Genomic DNA, 22694 nt, shown 5'->3' with positions numbered 1-22694 from the left:
GATACAGCTTCTCATCATATGTGCACATATCAGTCACCTCGCCTCCCTCAGATTACCTCACTTCTACCTCTACATACATACATACAACAGGATGATGGATGAGCATGAGCAGTGGGCAAGGAATGGGAGGACACTGTTATAGGGTTTAGTTTAGGGCTTTACCTCACTTCTACCTCTACATACATACAACATGATGATGGATGAGCATGAGCAGTGGGCAAGGAATGGGAGGGCACTGCTATAGGGTTTAGTTTAGGGCTTTGTTCCTAGGTCGTTCTCATTAGGCCTGATTGCTAGGGTTTAGTTTAGGGCTTTGTTCCTGAGTCATTCTCATCAAGCCTGATTGCTATCGCTAGGCTAGGTGCAGGCAACCAAACACAACCATAGCATATACATAACTATTTCTCAGATTTTGGTTTTCAACTGTTACATTGATAATCAGGATTCAGAGTTGGCGTCAGCTATTGCTACAAGTTCTTATGATGAACTTAATCTAGAAGTTGGAGAGTATATATCGCAAAAAGAAGCCATGGGGATTAAAGGGCGTGGTGATCGTGAAGAAGATGAACAACTGCTGAGAGCCATTAAACTTTCCATGGGGGACAACAGCGTTACTGATCAAACACGGGGACAACAGCGTTAGTTTTGTTTTTGAATTACATATTATTTGAACATAACTTTGCCAATCTTAACATCAATATTATTCTTTACCCTAAACATTAATATTATTCTTTACTCAATGTTTTCTTAGTGGAGCAGATCTCATATTTTCTTCAGGGCCCTCAACTGACTGCCTACGGGTATAAAGTTTAATTTACATGTTTTGAAATAGAATACTTTGGAACTAACAGAAAAAGAACATGTTGAAGTACAATTTTTTATTGTTGCAGCTTGTCATGCTTGCATAAAGACCTTGAAGAAAAGAAACCTTGTGTACTTTTCTGGAACAATCATTGGAGCACAGTAATTAAGGTGAGAAAACAAGGTTAACAGTCTTTGATTATTTTAGTACTAATTTTGTTTATCTGCCTTTATTATATTTTGACCTTTGCAGTTTGAAGAAGAATTGTATATTTTTAGCTTCCGATTCAGGTTTCTTATCAAGTGAATCCGGTGCTGTTTGGCAAAAGTTGGAAGATGCATGTCCTTATTTACTACTAATTTTTGTTTGATTGAAATGCATGTCTTAATGTCAAAGTCATGGCACATTAGGTGAATGGGGGTGGTTCATTTGTGGATAGCTCCTTCACACCAATTAAATATGCCGGTGAAGGAGCAAGCTTCTACACTGATCAGGCTCGTCAAATTCAGGTACAACTTCTCTACTTTGTACGATGTAATGCTGTTATTCAAACCTGGTACCTTGTTTTGTTTCTTGTACTTCACTCCAATAATCTGTCGTAGTCATTCACCTGTAACTTCATAGTTTATCCTGATAGTTGGTCTTAAGGAATTTTATTTCTCTTAGCCTATAGCTTCTTACTGCTCTTGCATTATCTTCATTCTTGGAACTGATAAGCAGATAATAGTTGTGGTCAACTTTAAAAAAGCTCCAGAGGCATGAGAGCATGGTTGAGACCATCTTTGCTAGTGGAGAGTACAAAAATACCACATTTAGTGATGTGGGCTTTGGGCATGTTCTAATTCTAAACAATACAATTTCTCGAACAAGATTGTCAGTCAGCGGCGGACCCAGGATTCCGTCATGCCTGGGCTAAACCCCTAACAACCGAACTAGCACTACCTTATATCTACAATGTGTTATAGCAGAAGCATATCATAAATGCATCACTAAGATGGCACTTTACTCAATGTTTCAAAGCTAACATATTACAAAAACTCATGGCTAAACAGAAAAAAATGTCTGAAAAAATATCTATACTACTATAAAAGACACTAGTGGGGTGGTTGTTCTGCCACCACCACTACTTTTGTACTTTCTGCAAATTAGTCCTTGATATTTTCTGATATTATACAATAGTCCAATATTAGTTTGAATCAAGTGAATATTATGTATTCAAATAAGCAAACATGTCTAACATATTATTATATATTTTCTTTTACCCATAGCAAAGCATGAGTGTTTTGCTAGTTGATCTACAAAAGAACGAACAACAAAGAAACCAAAACAACTTGCTGAAATCAATATGCTGAAGTTGTGTTCAGGAAAAGCACAAAAATTGCACTAACCTTTCTAGTTCAATTGTACATCTACCATATACTGATATACTAGAATGACAAATACAAGTATATACTGAATTGCTGTAATTACATTGTGAACAGCAATTAGATGGATTTGAATAGCTATAATATTCCATGTAGACGTTTTGGTAGGATCCATGGAGTGCTGCAATACAGTAGCATGATGTGGCAGGAGGCTACATAAATATTTCCACAATAAGAGTGTTCAATACAAATGCTATCCACATTGAGTTTGTTCTCCCTCTGGTCATAATATACATTCTGTATTGTTTGTAGGAAGTAAATCTATATTCTTGTTCTTAAATGCAATGATAGCCAGTGATCTTGGTTAAGCAAAATAATTGGGTTGTTGCAATTACAAGAATATTTTTATATTGAAACATGACATATAATCTGTTAAGACAATTATGTCTTTGTTACAGAAATGTCTAATGCCTGTTTTTGCCATGTCTCACAGTAACCAAGAATCTGCTGATCCCCAATGGTGGCCCCAGGGACTTGGTGGAAAGAATGAATGGGGTAATTATTCTTCACATCAGTTATCCAACTCTAGTGGTAGGCTGGCATGACTTTGTTCTGCAAAACTTGAAGTTTTGTAGCAAGTTTATAGATGTGGCATCCAATTTTTTCTTTATGTACAGCTCATGTCGTTTTCTTGTTTTCTTCAAAGTCTAGCTTGTCTTATAATTTATGTTCAAACATATGGATTGAATGATCACTGATGAATTTTTGTAGTTAATAGGACCATTCGTACCCCAACTTGTGTGTGAATAATAACTGCAGTAGCATAGCATATTTGAATAGGATTAGATATTCTCCTATCTTAATTCGTTGTGTCCACTTCAAAGTAGCTCTTTAGTGAAAAAATGGTTTATTCTTGTATTTCACATACTATTTTCTGATGCTTCAGATCATACTGGAAGAAATGCTCCTGCTGGAAAGGAAAATACGATCAATCCAGACATTCCAATTCCATAGTGCTAGTTGTATCAGGAAGAAATTCCATTGCACTGAATCATTTGTCTATGAAATCCTTTTATATTTTTATACCCATTTATAATTATTCATACTGGAGACGAACATCATTGGAGCAAGATTGTCTGTTTGTTGAATTCTTCTCTTTTTCGACTATATTATTTAGGCTCTGTTTACGGAAGCTTCTGGATTCTCGTAGAATGGACTATGGAGTTTGTAGGCTAACGTTTAGTCTTCTATCTTACATATTAAATACGTTAAGAAAGATGCTTGCCATATAGTTCTTTCAGGGACTTACCATATAATTCCCAGGCCATCGCCAGCCCCATCTCCAAGAATATTTGGAACTGGAGCACTGCCAAACAGACCTTTAGTTGATAATATTGTGTTTCTGCATTACCTTCCTGTTATGTGTCCAGTTCTTGTCTGAAAACCATACAATTGTGTCAAGTGAGGATGTGGGTTCAGCTACGATGCATTTTTCTTCTGCATGTAGGACTTCCAATAGATTCAATAAATTGATAACTGCTATGATTTTAAATATGTTTACACCTTGTTTTGTTTGAACTTTGGGTGGTCCGTTGCATATATCTAACTTTAATAAATTTATGCTCCATTTTCTTCCAACTCATGTCTCAAAGGCGTTGCATATGTCAGACATTGACATGGTTCCACTTTTTTGGTAGCTTAATAGTGGTATGCATCTCAGCGTATATAAATAACCATTGTGCTTCTAAACCACCAAGCTCATTAAATCAAAGTGTTCCTTGCAGTTAAACTTTTTCCTACATTACAACTACCTATTGTCATCAATACCACTTGCATTCAGATTGTTCTTAATTTCTCTTTGGCAACTCAACTGCAGTCATGAGGACTTGTCAGCTGTTGAAGTGGTAACTGAGGAGCAGTTGCCACCTGCTGAAATAACAGATGTTATTTTACCTCAAAAGGTACATAGCTCCTCAAGCACTCCTGAAGTTGCAAGATCAGATCAACTAAAGGACGCAGCGGCTTCACAAACCCCTGAATGTTCAATTCAAGCTGTGCCATATTCAACACCTATATCTTCACCACAACCACTAGGCCGTCAGGTACTTGAAATATCTGAATCTCAGGCACAATTGCAAGATCATCATATACTTCAGACACTAGCTGATTTGCCTGTGGCTTGCTACGGGATTTTGGAAAATAACATTTGGCATTCATTTTTATTTTTTAAAGCCTAAAACTGTTGACCTATCAAGTCATATTTCGCCATTAGTTTTTGGATATCTACTGGGCTAGTTAGAGCAGAGGCAACTCTTTCCATTTGAATCTCAGGGAGCACAAATGCGTCACAAACATTATTGTGGGGCCCACACAAGTGAAAGGAGTGGTGGTGGTAGATTCATTGCCACCACCACTACCAACATTTTAAAGTAGTATAGATCTGAATCCCAGTACATTGTAGTACTTCTTAATCCATTCCTACTCAAACAGTTTGATTTCATTGAAAGTTGTTGGTCCAAAGCAACGAATATCAGCCCATTCTACCGTAGTTGTGACAACACACTGAAATGTTAGCATGCATCATTCATGGGTAGAAAGCTTTTATTTTCATTTAAATGTCTGCCATGTGGATATAGCTATATATTACTCTAATAGCAATGGAATTTACCCCTATCTTGAAAGCTTTTCTTTGTTTGCATGTGATGTGCCATAGATTGTCTGATTCTTGTTGGAAAATGCATTGTGCACCAGACTTTATTGAAGTTCCTAAAATAAGTTTTAGATACTGGTTTTACGTCTCGCAGAAACATTTTATTAGAACTTAGTGATGAAATTATGATATACAGTTCAAAGTTTAAATTGTTTAAACTTATCACAAGGATTTGCAAATTAACTCAAATGATTTTCTCCCCTTCATTTACACCCAATCGGAAAAGATGAGTCATGTATTTGTTAGCAATAGCATCTACTTGGTAAGGGCAAACATAGAAGAACAAGAAAAGGAGAAGGTACATCAAAACTCTGAGCACCTTATATTTAGGAGAGAGTTAAGAAGGCTCAAATGGCCTACATGTATATGGATAGGAAGTACCTCTTACAAAGGATGAAGACCAATTGAGTAAAAGGAATTTGTTCTTTTTTATTTCAGATAATAGCAGAAGAAGAACGGGCTCAATTGTTGTTCGGTTCATTTGGTTGCTATGACCTTAAGTATTGGCCTTCTTACCCGACGGTGGTCTGTAACTCTGATGTAATGGCCAAGTCAGTGCCTACTGTTTCCAACAAGAGGGGGTTTTCTTCATTTGTTGACAAGCCCCTCTATATTTCGAAAGCTTCATCAGAGCACCGTGCCCAACAAAGTGCTTTTACAAATCGTTTTCTCGAATTTCTCAGAGGGTCAGACTTCTAACTTTAATTTTGTGTAGTCTATGTTAAAGACTGTTGCATTTAATTCATTTTTCCAACAATGACTACAAGTTTGGATTGGGGAATACCGAAGAGCCTTATTACAAAGGAACAGCAGCTTCTATGGTTTTTCTTGATCTTCCAATGATGGACGTAAAGTTTGATCATATCAAGATATTTGATAATGAACTTGCACTTATGATATGCCATGACTTTGAGAGGTATTTTTCTGTTCTATTTCTTCTTTTCTTTCAAGGATGCTTTTGCCTTCTTAATTGGTTTGTACATTTTGTTGCAGAAGTAGGCTAGATTTGAACTATGCAGCAAAATCATTTATCATGGATTTTAGAAGTCAGTTGGAAGGGATGTTCATGAAGAAGTTTGAAAGCTTCGACAACATTATAGTTCGTATAGATGGCTTACCGAAAATTGACAGGTTCACTTAATTGATTTGTACACTATTTTACTTTGACTTTGTGTTATACCTGTTTATGTAACTATTATGTTTGTTACATTTGCAGTTTAATGTCACTTGAGGCTTTTGTGAAATTGCCTGGAAATCATTTTGTTGAACCAAGAACTTTATTCGCTACTGGGAGTTCATTAACTGTTGCAAGTGGTACAAGAGTTGGAAGAATCATAGCAACAGGTGTGCTTCAAGAAATATTGAAGGCACATGCTAGTCGCAACAGCTGGAACGGCAGTTTTAAAAGAAAGAACATTTTAGTAAGAAATGGTTGCTATTCTGAAATCTCTATGCCTTTCCATGCTGAGTTCAGCAGGGACTCTATGCTCAATGATTATGTAGCATATTTTGATGAAGTGATCTCCCTATTTGAATTAAAAGGAGTAGGATGTCCTGCCTTTTTTCCTTGGATGCGTAAGTCCTTGTTAAGATTCATGCCAGCTCCTTCTCCATCCTTCTGCGATGAATTCAGGCATTTTCAATGCTTTGCAATGGCGCAATTTGCTTTGAAGCGTCCTGTCGTTAGGATTGGGTTCCTTTCAAATCTTTACAGGCTCCGGAGATGTGCAAATCGACAAGTTAGAAAAACTCTACTTGCCATTCTTAGGAGCTTATCATTAAGATCAGACTGGAGGGTTATTGTTCTATTGCACAGCCATCCCATTCTGGTAAAAGTGTACCTATTCAACAAAAAAAAGGATAAGGAAGGAAATGGTGGTGGAAAGACAAAGGAAGGAAATGGTGAGAATTCTAAGGATCAGAAAGGTGGTGAAAAAACAAATGATGCAGATTACAAGATGGCAAAGTTGACGAAGTATGATAATTCAGCTAACCATCTTGTTATTTACACTCGCCACGTGATTGAACACGGGATGGATCCAGCACAACTTGAGGTAATACATTCTATCTTTTATTTTTTTTTCTTAACTTGAACTTGAATCCTAACAGAACATTAAATTTCTTAGAGCGATGATGAAGTCTTGGAAGATGAAATGTATCAACTAGACGATGAATCAATTGAGATGCTTTCAGAACTAGATTTGCTGTATTCACATTACCTGGATAGTCAGTTGAATGACATGTTGGAAGAGTTGTTCTACAGTGGTATGATGACGAAAGAACTTTGGCAAGTGTAAGTATTTTGTTCTCCTAAAATCTATCAATCTAATCCAAATTAAAACATAAAGGAGAACTAACTGTGAGTTCTTTTGTAGGTTCGAGGAGATATTGGATGTACGCAACATGGTGGAGCCTCTGTAGTGACTAGATACACTTTTAATCACTGATGTACGTCTTTATTCATGAATGATGTATGTTTTTGCTTATGAAACAAAATCATGAGACTCGTGTTTATAGTGTGGTTTTTCTTTTGCAACAGTGGAAGATATAACTGAAGATCGACAGATGTCCGTTCTGGAATCCATGCCCTCAGCTACTAGTGGCAAAGAACCTGAGTAGTCAAACGAACAGTAATCGGCTGAAAGTTTCCTGTAGATAGTGTTTAGCTGGCTCTGGTGTCTTGTTTAGTTGTTTGTGACTGGTTGTCTGTCTGGTTCCTGGTAAGAGGCAAGAGAACATATACCAAGAGCTTCGAACTTGGTTCATGATGGTTTTCATCTGATTTAGGCAGCTTACACATTGATGGTTGTGTCCATCAGTATATTTTGTACTCTCTATCCCAATTTAACTATCACCTAAGCAAAGTTCTTCCATCCCAGTTTAATCATCACCTAAGAAAAAGCTAAAAAGCGTAGATACTGAAGACTGTTAACCTTCATCATTTTAATCCATATTGGTTAAGGTGTTTTGTTGTTTCGTGTTTGTGGATTGTGTCACGTTTTAAATATATTGCATGATGTTGCACTAATAAAAAATATTCTTGCTTGGTTGTATGTAGCGCATTTAACGATGCTCATTTACTCTTGCACAAACAAACAAAAACACTTGTTAGATGATAGATCATTTTAGATGATCATTTTAGGAAGACCATAAAAAGTTTTAGGGGATGATTAGAAGGGAATAGAGGGAATATTATCAATTAACAACAACGAGAACCCTGATGGCTGACGGTGCTGTTATCCTTGTCATGGCTCTAAGATGTTTAGCTTTTGACTTACCCTCTATATCAATCTTTACTTTTCTGTTGTGAAGTTCTTGGATTTTGAGCAAACGGTATAACATGGCTGGGAGCGTATATTGCTTTTGAGTAGCGTCAGTTCTTGCGCTCAATCTTCTACTCCTATCCCATTTTAAGCACAGTTGTGAATTTATGTGTCCAACGTTTGAACATCCATCTTATTATTTAATTTTTTTAATGATTAGTATTTTTGTTGTTTTTAGATTATAAAAAATAAATAATACTTTATGCTTAACTTATTTTTTAAATTCTTTTTAAATAAAATTTTCAAATAAAATGGATAGTAAAATATTAAACACGGAAACTTATTACTGCACTTTGAAATAGGAGTATTTACTTTTAGGTTGCATGGGATTGGGCACGTGCTGAAAAATTGGGCACCCTCCCCATGCCTGCTACTGTTGCGCTCACCCTACCGTTGTGCTATGCTGTTGCACTGGCTTTGCATCTCTGGTGTTCGGTACAACATATCTTTTCAGTTGATAAATTGTAGTGCAGTTGATAACTGAAAAATTGTAGTGCAGTTGATAACTAAAAAAAATATAGCCCTTAATTGAAAGGGAACAAAATTATAGCCTTAATTATAGCCTTAAGGCCTCAAAATTATCTACAAATCCTTCTAACCAAAGGAAGCCTCAAAATTGTCATGTGGTAAATTATAGCCTTAAGGCCTCAAAATTATCTACAAATCCTTCTAACCAAAGGAAGCCTCAAAATTGTCATGACAAAGCTGGTTTGGTCTCGGAGCCCATATTTTTTTTTACCAGTAGTAAAGATGATGCATACAAGGGAGGGCGAAATAAAGCAGTGGTACGATGTTGTTGAATACGAATAGTAAATATAGCGTACATCAGAACTTAGGCTGCTTCGTCCTTAAAAGACCATGGTAACTGCTTGCCAAATTATCACTACTAGCTCCCCATTTCTATAAAATGGCTTCAGCTTGCAGTAAAAGTTCACTAGTACACAATAAATCGTATCCTACAATTATCTCTCTAGGCGCAGATAAACCCCAAGCCAGTTTCCATACTGCAAACGACAAATGAACTCCTAAACCGCCACCAACAATATTACCAGCATCCTGAATCTCAACACCAACTGGCTTCCATCTATCCATCTGTAGACTGATGCTCTTTCTTCCAATGTTTCTTCTTCTTTATATGGGCCCCCACGCCTTTCACATGCGCCTCACTTCAACTGCTGCACTTTCAGTTTGTCCATGTGCCACCTCTCCTGTGCCTGAACAACAACAAAAGAGTTCGTCAAAATTGCCTAGAACTGGAATTGGTTACATTTTTTTTTATAAAGAGGAAGTACCCATACTACTACTATCATCTAGTAGCAGGGGAAAAAAAACAAAACAAAAATCGATAGCAAGAACTAGTCATTAGCTGCTAGTAGGTTGGTTACTTTGTTTTGATCAAATATATCTTACTACTCTGTCGAGCAGCAGAACCATGCTGTTTTGAACACTGACAGTCTCTAAAATATATAACTTTGACCGTTAATTTCAATTCAACGTGTGTTAAATCAACTATCATGGACAAGACATATCTATACATATTATATCCAATCTAAATATTTTAGAAGAGATTGATTATAAATTTAAATGTTTGATTAGAGATGGCACCAAAATGACACCTTTACCCCTCTTTTTGCACTGGAGGGAGTGAGCAAGACCAAGCTACAAAAAATAACCTTTGTCTGAAAGGGTAACTTTGAGATACTGTGTTCTTCAACGGTGCTTTTGGCCAGGAACAAAGGTTGAAACGCATTTTCTTGGGTGCTTATCTTCTTGCACTATGCTTTGAGGCAAGCTTGGCATCCAATCAATCAAAAAGCATTTGTTCTAAATGTGTTGTTATATTCTTAATTTGTCAAAACTCAACCAGCATCATTAAAGAAATTGAGTGCTCAGGAATTGTGAGTATAGTCCTAGACGGTTTTGCTGTACTTTCACTCAAAGACAAAAAGGAATTTAAATTGAGCACAGCACAATTTGAAATTCTATTTCTATTGGTTGCCAATCATACAGCTTAGACAATGAAACAAGCCGTATTAGTACCTTTTGTGTTCACATTGCCGTAATCAAATCTGAGATTCAGACTGCAATATGTTCCTAACTGGTGGAACTAGTGAGGTATCATAAGGCCCTTCTTCTAAACTAAACAGCGACAAATACAATGATGGCAAGTAAGTAGTGCATTTATACATATATCAGAAGTATATACCAGCACATAGAAGTTACCTGTAGTGACTTTCTTCAGATATGTGGACATCTCACTGGCGATGTAGGTGGGCATACCGAAATAGTATTTTCGGACATCAAGCTCAGCAACTCCTTGTATCTTCTTATTCCTTAGATCAACAGTAACCACGGCCTCCAATTTGTCCGTGCTTCCGGCTATGGAGAAGAAGTAGACATGATCATCATCCATGCTTATGGTGGGGAATACCATTGCTACGCTCCGCAATGCAGCTTTGCTGTGGCCACATCCACTCAGCTTAGACAGCAGCTTCAGATGGCTTGGGTCACGGACATTGATGCCGAGGTCTTTGACATTGAGGTGACAATCACGGCACCAGTGCTCCCACGAAACCACCGGAATTGGCATGGTCCAAATGGTGGCCTTCCAGCCACAACGGAGAACAACCGAGCTGGTGTACCTTGGCTTTCGCCGAACCCATTGCTGGTAAGATTCAGTTGGCTGGACAGTGGTGTGGGTCTCTCCTGTCCCAACGATCTCCAGCTCTATGTACTTGATGGAGTCTCTGCAAAGACTGACGGTGACATCACGGATGTAGTTGGGGTCAGTCTGCTTGAGGAGGCGATCCCAGTTGCCGCTCGCTGGCAGGGGCAAGGGCATGTCGCGGAGCACGGGGTGGTCGTCGAGCACGTCGCAGAAGATGATGCCACGCCAGAGGTCTACCCAGCCGACCGTACCGCGCTCGCCGCCAATCACGATCGTCTTCCTTGTCTCCTGGTAAAACCTGTACTCCGCAGCCGCTTTGGGCAAAGGCACAAGCTTGTCTCTCAGCCGATCCTCCAGCGTCAAGAGCTTGGAGACCCACTCACCCTGCTGCTGCTTGCCGCCATGGTAGAGGTGGAGGTGGAAATCCTTGTTTACGGAGAGGAAAGTGCCGGCGAAGGCGAGGGCGGCGACGGCGTACTCGCCGTCGCCGTGGCTGACGATGGCGACCTCGGAGTCGTTGAAGCGCATGGAGCGCGGCGGGGGCGGGATGAGGTGGAGCAGAGGAGGGTCGGCCACGCGGTAGACGAAGTAATCCCACGTCCCGCTGGAGAGGGCGGTGAGGGGATCGAAGGGGACGACGAGGAGGAGGAGGTCGGCGTGGGAGGCGATGATCTTGGGCGTGACGCGGAGGAGGTCGAGGCCCGGGCAGTGGACGCAGAGGTGGGAGAGGAGCGGCGGGCGTGCGGTGCGGAAGGTGACCTTGATGGGGAGGTCTGTGCTGGTTGTGGACTCGGCGGTGGTGGCGTTGGGGAGGTCGCCGATGTAGCACCATATGTCGATGAGAACCCAGTCCGGCGGCGGGGAGGCGCCGTCGGAATCGGCAAGTGGAGGGGGAATCAACGACGAAGACATGACCAAGGAGGAGGGGATTGGATCGCAAATTTGGGGCTAGGGCTAAGAGAAGAGGAACACACTCTCCCTCTCTTTTTATAATATCCTTTTTCTTTAGTTGAGAGGTCCAGCCTACCACAGAACGGGCCCGGCCCATTAAACATCGCTCCGTTCACATCATCTTTTGTGCAAAATTGCTAATTCGCCGAGACGAGGGCCGCGCGTGGGCTTTTTTTTTATTCGGTACTTTTTTTTGTTTTTTCCTTCCCTTTTTATTGGTTTTTTTTATACGTACGGGACATATACGTGCAAACACAAACTTTTCATATGTGTATAAAATTTTTTTTATACATGATGTATTTTTCAATTTTTTTTGACTTTTTAATACGAACTGTCGACGAAATGGGAATGGGTGTACCCATTTCATCGTCAAAACAATAAAGCACCTTTTAACGAGGGAACTAATAGAAGGACATGGTCGTGGGCCCCAACTATAGGGTTTGAGAATGCGGCTCGAGGTTAGCTGCGGACCGGGCCAGACCCGGGACCCCGGGCTAAGAGCAACTCCAATAGAATGGCCAAATGGCTGACCAAGTTAAATTTTAGCAAGTATAAAGAAAAAATGACCTTCAATAGCCTCTCTATCATGTTAGCTAAGCCATCCAGATGGCTAAATCTCACCCCTCAATGGCCAAACTTGGAGAGTCACCCTGCCTGGCTATTCGTGGGCCCCACCACTCCCTCTCCCACCCCCATCTCTCTCTCGGTCTCTCCCTAGCAAGAAGGCAGCGCCGCAGAACCACACGACGGCGACGGTAGGGAGGAGAGAGGCGCCGGAGCCAGCCACGACCGCCACCGTCCTCTGCGTCGTCGTCGTCGCCAGCCGCGCCCGCCGCCGCCGCCGTCAGCGATGTCCCTGGCCGCACCTGCTGCCGCCGCCACCGTCCGCGCCATCCTCGGCCGCGCCTGCCGCCGCCGCCGCCGTCCGCCCCGTCCGCGCCAGCTGCCTCCGTCAGCGCCGTCCCCAGCCGCGCCTGCCGCCGTAGCCGTCCGCCTCCGTCAGCGCCGTCCCCAGCCACGCCTGCCGCCGCAGCTGTCCGCGCCAGCCACCGCCGTCAGCGCCGTCCGCCGCCGCCGCCGCGCGCCGCCTTCCGCGCCGTCTCCAGCCGCGCCCGCCGCCGCCGTCCGCGCCGTCGTCGCAAGTGCTAATGGGAAGAGGTAGAGGGAGAGGAAAAGGGGGAGAAAGATGGGGGAGAAGGGGTATAGAGGCTGACGCATGGGTCCCGCTGTCATAGACTCAAAATAGAGAGGATGGATGGAGAGACTGTTGGAGTAAACAACCAATTTGACTTGACAAATGAAATGGAGAGTTGGCCAAATAGACATTTGGAGAGTCGAATTTAGAGAGCATGTTGGAGATGCTCTAACCAAGCTCCTTGCCGAAGCCCGCGCCCTTCGGCTGGAAGGGAAGAGCGCTCAACAAGGAGCGTTCCTGGCGTACGAGCCGAGGAAGCGCCCGGGCCTGGGTACGGGCTGAACCTACCCAGGCGAGTCTCTCTTTCCCACTCTCCCACTCTCGTCAGATTATGTAACAAAGACTACCACGGTCTCGGCATGCCCGGGGCCCGGGCTGACTTTGCCCCCGGTAGGGATCGTTTCTCCTTCTCTACGAAGGAAGTGCATGAAAGCTTATTAGGGAAGTAACTCAGAGATATCCGTCCGGTTGTATCTCCCTCGAGAAGCTCGACTAGAAATATCCTAACTACTGCCTTAAAGACGCAAGGGGCACGGTCAGCTGTAAGGCACTGCACCCCCTTATGATGAAACCAAAGCTTATAGAAGATTTATCCCACTGACAATGGAAAGACTTCGACAAGACTTCTGCAGCGAATCATTAGGGTCGGTGGTGCCCCAGACACGTGTCGCACATGCCCGTTGTTGACGATCGTTATCGATTAGTTTCGCCAGTCAATATTACTAAAATAAAGGAGAACTAGTTATGTTTGCAATGCATATTTGTGTTAGAATAAGTTATTTTCCACTAGCACTAGGATTATAACCCCTTGCAGAAAATAAGTACAAAATGGAGGAGAATCGACAGCAAAATAGACGATCCATCAATCGGACGCTGTCGAGATCTAGACTTATGGATAAATGGGCCAAGAACAAAAAATTGCCACGATCCAATAGGCCCAAAATTCACTTTTCTGGATAAGGGAGGAGATAAGGAGGCCACCAGCCGAAATTGGGGTGGTTTGGCCTAGCCCATGGTTCAGCCAAACCATGGGTTTGGCCGAACCCCCACTTGCACCATTGGATGCAGGGTTTGGCGTGGACGTCCAGGATTGCATCCCAATGACACTTGGAGGGCATTTCTAACCATTCCAACCGTCACAACCGTCATTGGGAGGCTATAAAGGGAGCTCTCATCCTCCACTCCATCACACACTCAAGCAAGAGCTTCTCATATTCTCTCAAGTTTAGTTTAGTGTTCTAGAGCTAGTGGAGTAGGAAGAGAATAGTTTCTTCAATCCTCGGAATCTTCAGAAGAGTTCATTCTTTTGTAAGACTTGTACTATTTATAGAATATTACTTTACTTCATTCTGATCCCTTGAGTATCGACTTTTCGATATATTATTCGAGATATAATTGTCTAGCTAGCTTACCTGGGAGATGCATTGGTGTGGGCATAATGTTCATTTATATGATTGCTCTAAGTCATGATGATGATTGTAGAGTAGTATTTAGTAGCATAAGCGAGGTGCTTAGGCTATTGAATATCATTATTTGGGGTTATATGCTACAGGACAGTAGAGGTGGGTCATTGATGGTGACAGCTCAGTACGGGTATTCCTCTACGTTAGTATATAATCCTAAGTTACTTTGCTGGAGAGGGTATTTGTCACACTCTGAAGTTCTTCCCAAGCCTAAATTCAATTTGGAAATTGTCTCAAGAAATTAGTTGTTTAAAGTCAAGAGAGAAACCCTAAAGTAGTGAATGCAAATAAAAATCGAAAATGGCATGTGGAATTTTTCTTGGGTTATTCATGTCAAAATATACTAACAGGATTTTTAGTGGAATTTTCAGAGCTCTAGAAATAATTTTAATCAATTAAAAACGAGCACAAGCAATTATTTCATCCCTGGAAATCGTTTTCTTTTCTTTTTTCCCTTTTTCCTTCCTTTTTCCTTTGATTGGGCCGTCAGCCCGTTCTCCTCTCCTCCCCGCGCGCTAGCTGGGCCGGCTCGAGGCCGAGGCCCAGCAGGCCGGCCGTGCGCCCCTCCTCCCTCCCGGGTCACTGACAGGTGGGGCCCACCTATCGGGGCCGTCCCCAACCTCCGGCCGCCCCCGTCGCCCGCGCTGGAACCACCGCCTCACCACCTCTCCCGCGCCTCCCGTGCACGTCGCCCGCCTTTCGTGCCCTCTCCCGCATGTCCGCGACCGCCGCCCCACTTTCCCCGCACGCCCATACCGAGAAACGGCTGGGATTCGAATTTTGAATCCCACCGGCCTCTGTCTCTCCACCTCCCCCACTTCGCCGGCCACTTCCCGCCTCTCCCAGCCACGTCCAACCTCCCTGGCCCTATATAAACTACCCCCGCATCCTCCTCCACCTTTTTCCCGTTCTCGTCGAGCCCTCCCGTGCACTTCACTGCCCTAGTGCCGTCACCCTCCTCTCCGCCGTCGCCGCCACCGCTCCAGCCGCCGCTAGCCGCCGTGCCGATCCACGCCGTTGACGCCCGTCGCGTTCGCCGTCCCAAGCGCCATCCCGTCCGCCGTCCGCCAGGCCGATTCCGCCGCCGGAGCACGCCTTCCTCCTCGCGCCGATGAGCACCACCATGGCCGCCGCCTTCGGCCGGCGCCTCCACCATCTGTGCTCTCCCTCTCCCTCTCTAATTTCCCCCGTTGCATTCCCTAGGTTTCCCCGAAGCTCGGCTGCTCGTCGCCATCGTCATTCCATCGCCCGTCGTCGTCATTCGCCGTCGCCTTCCTCTGCGCCGGCCGAACCCCTCGATGACGACCGACATCCCCTATCCCTCTCCCTCTCCATCTAGTAGCGCCGCCGCTCTCCACTGCTGGCCGCTCGCCGCCGATCGCCGCCGCCGCGCCGCCGCTGCGCCGCACCGCGCCGCCGCGCGCCATGGCCGCTGGGCCGGCTTAAGCCGCCCGTGCGTGCCAGGCCGCGAGTCGCCCTCGCCATCTGATCTACCCTCGAGTAGATCGGGGCCATTCGCTGCCGCCCGCGTGGCAGCCCACGTCGCCGCCACGTGGTGCACCCCTCACCGATCCCGTGGACCGGCACACCCCGACCCTATGACATGTGGGGCCCACATGTCGGCGCTGCCACACTCTCTGATGATGTCGCCAGGGGTATTAATTACGCAATAAATCAATTAAGGATTTTCTGTTATAGTAATAAACACATATAATCTTCTAAAAATCATAACTAATTCGTTCATGCTCCGTTTAAGCCCATTCAAGTCTCAGTAAATCAAGAAAAATGCAAAGAATCCATTACAAAAGGTTTTGTTCTCTGTTTCAGTAGTCTTATAGCCTTTTTGCATTGTTTGCCTTGTATGTCGCATAGATTCCGGCTCTCCTGACGCTCCGGTGTACTTTGAGATAGTTGCCGAGGTCCCTCCAGCCACAGAGCAAGGCAAGTCATGCTTGTCACTTGAACATATTGATCCCATATTGCAAATGCTCTATTGTTTCCTTTAAATTATGCATTGTTTTTATAATGTTATTATGGGATGTTTACCTACTGCCTCAGCTATACTATTTGTTCATCTTAATCCATTGTTAGCTTGGGTTGTAACATAACTAGATGTCGGATTAGGAATTGCTTAGCCATGCTTAGTTCAACTAGTACACAAAGGGGAAATCACATTAACGCATAAACTTTGGATTATAGTATAACTTTGGATTAGTGCCACCGCAATGGTGTTAGTTAATTAGAACACATTAATTGGTGGGCTGTGGGTGCATGGTTTTGATGGTCGTGCCCATGGCAATTAAGGACCGGTTCGTAGGATGCCCTGGAAGAACTTATCGTACTTACCACAAGCCAGCGTGGGCAATGGCTGGGCTTGTAATGTAGCTTTCCTCTAGCCGACGCATCTAGGCAAGGGTGGGTGTGATGGAGCGGGATGGGCCCTACAACGGCTTTTGTCGCTTCCGGATTCACCTAGGCACGAGAGGGGACTGCCCGCTACCTTTTGAGGAGTGGGGGTGAAACCTAAGGTGTGGTGTACTTGGTTAGAGGGGGCTATGCGAAGGGTCCTATCACGGCCTCTTTCTAGTATATTGTGGTGGCATGCCGGCGCACGGGAACGTGTCGTGGGGCTGTGTCTTGTGGGTACAGTTGTACACCTCTGATCAAAGTAAAACTATTTGAATAGCCGTGCCCGCGGTTATGGGCGGTCAACCAGATTCACTGTGATTAGTCTCACCCCTAGCTTAGCTTAATGGAACTGATTAGTTCTGGTGGTGGTTTTGGGCCTGTCTTAACGTGGTATAGCGTTAAGCAGTGATTGGGTTAAATGATGGATAATTATTACAACTGTTTTACCGCTTTCAACTACTATTCATAAATGCTAGCTTTATGCAAATAAACTCCTTTAGCTCTCTTTGGTTGTATCCTGCATCATACCCTTCGTTCCGGTATGACTTGCTTAGTACAGTGGGTAGTACTCAGTCTTGCTCTATCTCCCAACCCAAGAGTTCGAGTATGCGTCCGATGGTGGCTTCTCAGAGGAGTAGGCTTCGTCCATGCCGTCAAGGATGCCAGTGGAATGGTGTCTCCCGCTGCTATCCAAGTCAAGGCTTAGCTACTGTTATCCTTTTAATTTCCGCTGCATTTGTGTAAGACTTTTATAATATTTGTAAGATGTGGATCTGTATGTCAACATTGTCGTTTAGAGTTATAATGTTTCAATCGGCTGCATTTTAGAGTTATTTTTTAGAAAAGTTGAGCAGAATGGATTAATCCTATCAAAGAAAAAAATGGAAATATGCAAAGAAAAAAAATTAACTTTCTTGGTCATGAAATAGGAGAAGGCAAAATTCATTTGCAGGAACATATTGCTAAGAAAATTTTACAATTTCCTGATGTTATGAATGATAAAAAGAAATTACAACAATTCTTAGGAATTGTAAATTATGCTAGAAATCACATTGATAATTTGGCAACGCTAGCAGGACCCTTGTATGCTAAATTAAGGAAAAATGGTCAGAAATACTTTAACTCTAAAGACATTAAATTAGTACATATAATAAAAGAAAGGGTAAAAGAGCTAAAACCTCTAGAACTACCATTAGAAGAGAATTACTTTATTATTGAAACAGATGCATCACAATAAGGTTGGGGTGCAATACTAAAGCAAAGGCCTACTAAATACTCTACCAAATGAGAAGAAAATATATGTAGGTATGCTTCTGGAAGTTATAAAGTAAAAACTGTAAACAATACAGATCGAGAAATCTTAGCAATAATCAATGCGATAAATGCTTTTAGGTTATATCTGGGATTCAAAGAATTTACGGTCAGGACAGATTGTGAATGTAACATCCCGATTTTTCGTTTCTTTTAAAAACCTATTTTAAATATAAAACTATTTTCAAAATTTGGTTCTCATTTGAATTTTTACCTATGCCATTAAAAATCTCAAATCTCTCATTCCATGTCCACAAATAAACTCCTAGAATTATCAAAGTCCATGGTCCCTTTTACGGTCCATTTACACCCTTTGCATCAAATTCCAAATTTCCAATTACCAGAAAAAGGAAAGAAGTTCCTATTCCTTTGGGTTTCCCTTGTTACTCTCCCCCTCCCTCACTTTCGGCTGGCCCAAGGTGGCCCAGCTTGGCCCATCTGTCTCCCCTCTTCTTCCTCCCTACCCAGCAGCCACACCGCGCACCACCTGCTCGACAAAATGCCGAGTTAGGCAAGTGATGCACCGAGCCATTCCACACCGCTTGCACAGCACCGTGCGCCACCCCGCGTCGAGCCGCTCGCACAGCGCCGTGTGTGCCGCGCCGCGTGTGCCGCTTCCCGGACGCGCCTTCCTTGCCCTGGAAGCCCCAGCCACTGTGCCGATGTCGACATTGTGCATGAATTTTTCACTGTTGTGCAAGTAGTAGCCTTAGTTGTATGTTGGTTTATGTCAAATATACATTGTAAAATGTTTGATGTTATCTGAGATATGAAGATTTCTGAATTATGGTAGGGATGTGGACAGTGGTTATGTACAGTACGTTATTTGTTGGGTGAGTAGACATTTTCATGTTTATTGATGTAAATGTACTTTTAACGATAATGGGTCATTTGTTGTTAATGTGTAATTTGGTTAATTCTTTTAGTGATATAATTTTTCTATATGATTCAGGGTGGAGATGGCTGATAATAGGGACCCTGTGTGGGAGCACGGGGAGAGCATAGGAAATGGATTTCGTTGTAAATATTGCCATCAGCAAAAGAGCGGTGGTGGGGCAACTAGACTTAAAATTCATTTGGCTGGAAAGGGAAAGGGGACAACATATTGCAATTCAGTGCCTCCAGATGTCCGTGACTTGTTCAAGTGCAAGTTGGACAGGATAAAAGCTGCCGGTGCTAGGCGTAAGAGTGAAAAGTCAACCAGGGTTGAAGCGGTAAGGGTCATCTATCATGACCTCACAGGTGATGCCGACGAGGAGGAACAAATGGAACAGGCCATAGAAGCATCACGGCGAGAGCAAGACTTTAGAAGGGATGTGGAGGAGCGAGGTGGCACATATGAGCATGGCGGTGGTAGTGGATCCGCTCAGCCTGAGGCAAGGAGAGGTAAAAGTAACCCAATTTCCAATTTGCTACGAAGGGCTACATCTCAGAGGGAGTCACCTGTTTTGAGAGATTACAATCTAGCAGTTGCCAAGGCCCCTGTGCAGACACGCATTGAGACAGGGTTCTTCACAAAGAAGGAAAAGCAAGCTAGGGAGGCCATTGGTGAGTCACGGGCAAGGTTTTTCTTCACCTCCGGAATTGCTGCAAGAAATGCCGATAATCCTTACTTTGTCAGCGTCGTGAGAGAGACACAGAAGTGGGGTACGTATGCAACTAATATCAACTTATATTTTCATAAACATTTTAGACACTAATATTTCTTATGTGAATTGTAGGTGAAAACATACCTTCTCCATCAAGTAGGGAGATAGATGGTAAATACCTTGATTCTACGGAGAAGGACGTGAAGAAACAATTTGAGAGGTTCAAGCGCGACTGGGATGATTATGGTGTTACTTTGATGTGTGATTCGTAGACTAGACTGACCGGTATGGCCGTCATCAACTTTTTGATATACTGTAATGGAATAATGTTCTTTCATAAGTCCATTGATGCGACAGGCCAAAGCCAGGATGCTCAATTTGTACTTAAGGTAACACACTGGATCCAACAAATTAGCCTCACATGTTATCATGAAGTATAGGTGATGGACTTACGTGTATTCTGTGATTTATTAATGCAGGAGATCAGGAAGGTGGTATGCAAAGTAGGCCATCAACATGTCATGCAAATTATCACTGATAATGGGTCCAACTATAAGAAGGCCTGCAAACTGCTTAGGCAAGAGTACCGAGCTATTATGTGGCAACCTTGCGTAGCTCACACAATTAACTTGATGCTTAAGGAGGTTGGAAAGATGGCAGACCATAATATGGTGATTGCTAGTGGTAGAAAAATTTGCAGATGGCTATACAATCATTCGAAGCTGCATTCTATGATGGTCTCAGTGATAGGTGGTGAATTGGTTAAGTGGAATGCCACGCGGTTTGGCACCAATTACATGTTCCTTCAGAGTTTCCTAAAGGAAGCGATATCAGTTCATGCAGTGGATGGCTTCCTCTACATTCATGCAAAGTAAGTTCAATGGCACAACAGAGGGTAGATATGCACATGCCTGCCTATCTAGCATGAGTTGGTGGGAAAACTTGGAGGCGGTAGTGAATTCAGTGCAACCGATGTACTCCTTTCTTCGGTTTGCCGACGAGGACAAGAACCCCAATTTGAGTGAGGTTCTTTTGAGATATCAACTACTGAGAATGGAGTATGATAGTCTGTTCGCTCGTGAAAGGGATAAGTACAACGCTTATATGGATATTGTGGACAAAAGGATGCACGACCTCACCACTAAGACACTCATCAATGCAAGTAAGTTGCAGTCTTTACATAATGTTCAATTCCTAAACCCATAACTCTTGAACTAATTTAGGCTATGTTTTGTAGCTGCGGTATTGAACCCGAGGACGCACTACGCTTACACTTGTAGTTCCACCGTCCTCCAAGACCTTCGTTAAGCTTTCGAGTGGATGACGGACATTGACACGGCAGCTGCCGCTTTGCTGGAGGTGGAGATGTATCGGTGTAAGAGTGGCAAATTTGGGAAGCCACTAGCAAGAAAGATGGCCATGGATGGGAAAACTTCCCTTGGTATTTTTTTTGCTAATGTAGCAAACAAATTTCATAATGCAATGCTCTATGTGTTCATAATAGTGAAATGACATGTTCTTTGGCATTTGCAGCACAATGGTGGTCTATGTTCGCCTCAGACACACCGAACTTGAAGAAGCTTGCGTTACATTTGGTTGGACAATGTTGCTCCTCAAATGGATGTGAACGTAATTGGAGCATGTTTGCATTCATACATACAAAGGTCCATAATAAACTTACACACAAGAAACTCAACAAGCTTGTGTATGTCAACTACAACCTTCGGCTTCGCATACAACAAGCAAATGCACAAATTAGGAAGGAAGATGACGATCCCCTTCAGAGGCTAGCGGATCTTTCATTTTATGACATGAACAATCAAATTAAAGACTGGATGGACAATGCTTGGTCTAATGCTTGCCCTGAACTTGATGAAGACTCGACCGAGAGTGATGCCCCTGTGCCTAGTCCACTAGTAGCCGACCTAGTGGACTTGACAGACATCCGCAGGGCCACTGGGGCTTCTAGTTTTGCTGAGTGGGCTGAAAAGAATGTAGGCGATAGTCATATTGGGAAGAGGAAGACTAGACAACAGCCAAAAGCACCTGCAGCCAAAAAAAACAAAGGGCAAAGCTACAACTACACAGTCGAGGAGTGTCGATAGTGATGCCGACGCTGAAGGAAGCCCGGAATACCATGAGTCCGATGACAGTAGCTCCAGATGGATACAGATGATGGAGATGATGGTGGTCAAGGAGGCCAAGGAGGCCAAGGCACCACTGATGTGCCTTCTAGGGGTCACACACCTCAGTCAGAACACCATAGCCTTATTCAATTCACTGGTACGATATACTTTACTTGCTACTACAACTATCACCTTGCAATTCATGACTCATTAATGTTCTTGCTAATATTTCACTTGCAGGTGAGGCCGACTTTACTCACGCTACTCAAGACTAGGATCATGGTGCTCCAAGCTCGCAAAGAACTACTATAAATCCGATAGGCCGCCAACAACAACAACAGTTCGACACGCCCCAGGATAGCTACAGCTCTTTCAGTGCCTCTAGCATTCAAAGTGGCTATCCAACCTATGTGTAAAACCGTCCCCAAGCATCTGATATCCTGCTCAGACATGGGTGTATGAATGGCAAGAGCCCCAGTGGTATGCTCAATTGTACGCTTAATGGCAATCAACAACATCATGGACAGAACAAACTTGGCAGGAATACAAGGTGGGATTGCTACACTCTCATGGCTTGATGCTCATGTCAACAGAAGAGTACAACATGGCTTACAATCAGTGGAACACCTAGCTATGTCCTTCTTTATATCCTTCGTTCCAAACTACAACTTTCTATGTTTGTGTTGCTTGTCATATGAACTACCATATTTGTAATCGTGGACTCTATTGTTTCAACTTTGTGTGGACTTCATTAGGCTTTGAAATGTGAGGTTGTTCAATTGT

General features: G+C 43.1%; 1 protein-coding gene and 1 pseudogene across 1 annotated transcript; one reads left to right on the top strand and one right to left on the bottom strand.

Annotated features, from left to right (window-relative positions):
- Positions 1 to 529: 529 nt before the first annotated feature.
- On the top strand, positions 530 to 7297 carry LOC127780156 (uncharacterized; annotated as a pseudogene).
- A 1605-nt stretch (positions 7298 to 8902) lies between these two features.
- LOC127778693 (uncharacterized) lies at positions 8903 to 11835 on the bottom strand. The gene is made up of 2 exons (XM_052305315.1): positions 10423 to 11835; positions 8903 to 9413 (listed from the first exon to the last, which is right to left on the bottom strand). The coding sequence occupies exons 1-2, from the start codon at positions 11777 to 11779 to the stop codon at positions 9352 to 9354; spliced, it is 1419 nt and encodes a 472-aa protein (XP_052161275.1). The 5' UTR covers positions 11780 to 11835; the 3' UTR covers positions 8903 to 9351.
- Between the last annotated feature and the right edge of the window lie 10859 nt (positions 11836 to 22694).

This window comes from Oryza glaberrima, chromosome 7, assembly GCF_000147395.1.
Source record: "Oryza glaberrima chromosome 7, OglaRS2, whole genome shotgun sequence".
NCBI lineage: Eukaryota > Viridiplantae > Streptophyta > Magnoliopsida > Poales > Poaceae > Oryza > Oryza glaberrima.
Note: the sequence above shows the minus strand (reverse complement) of the source record. Positions and strands in the feature narration are given on the sequence as shown.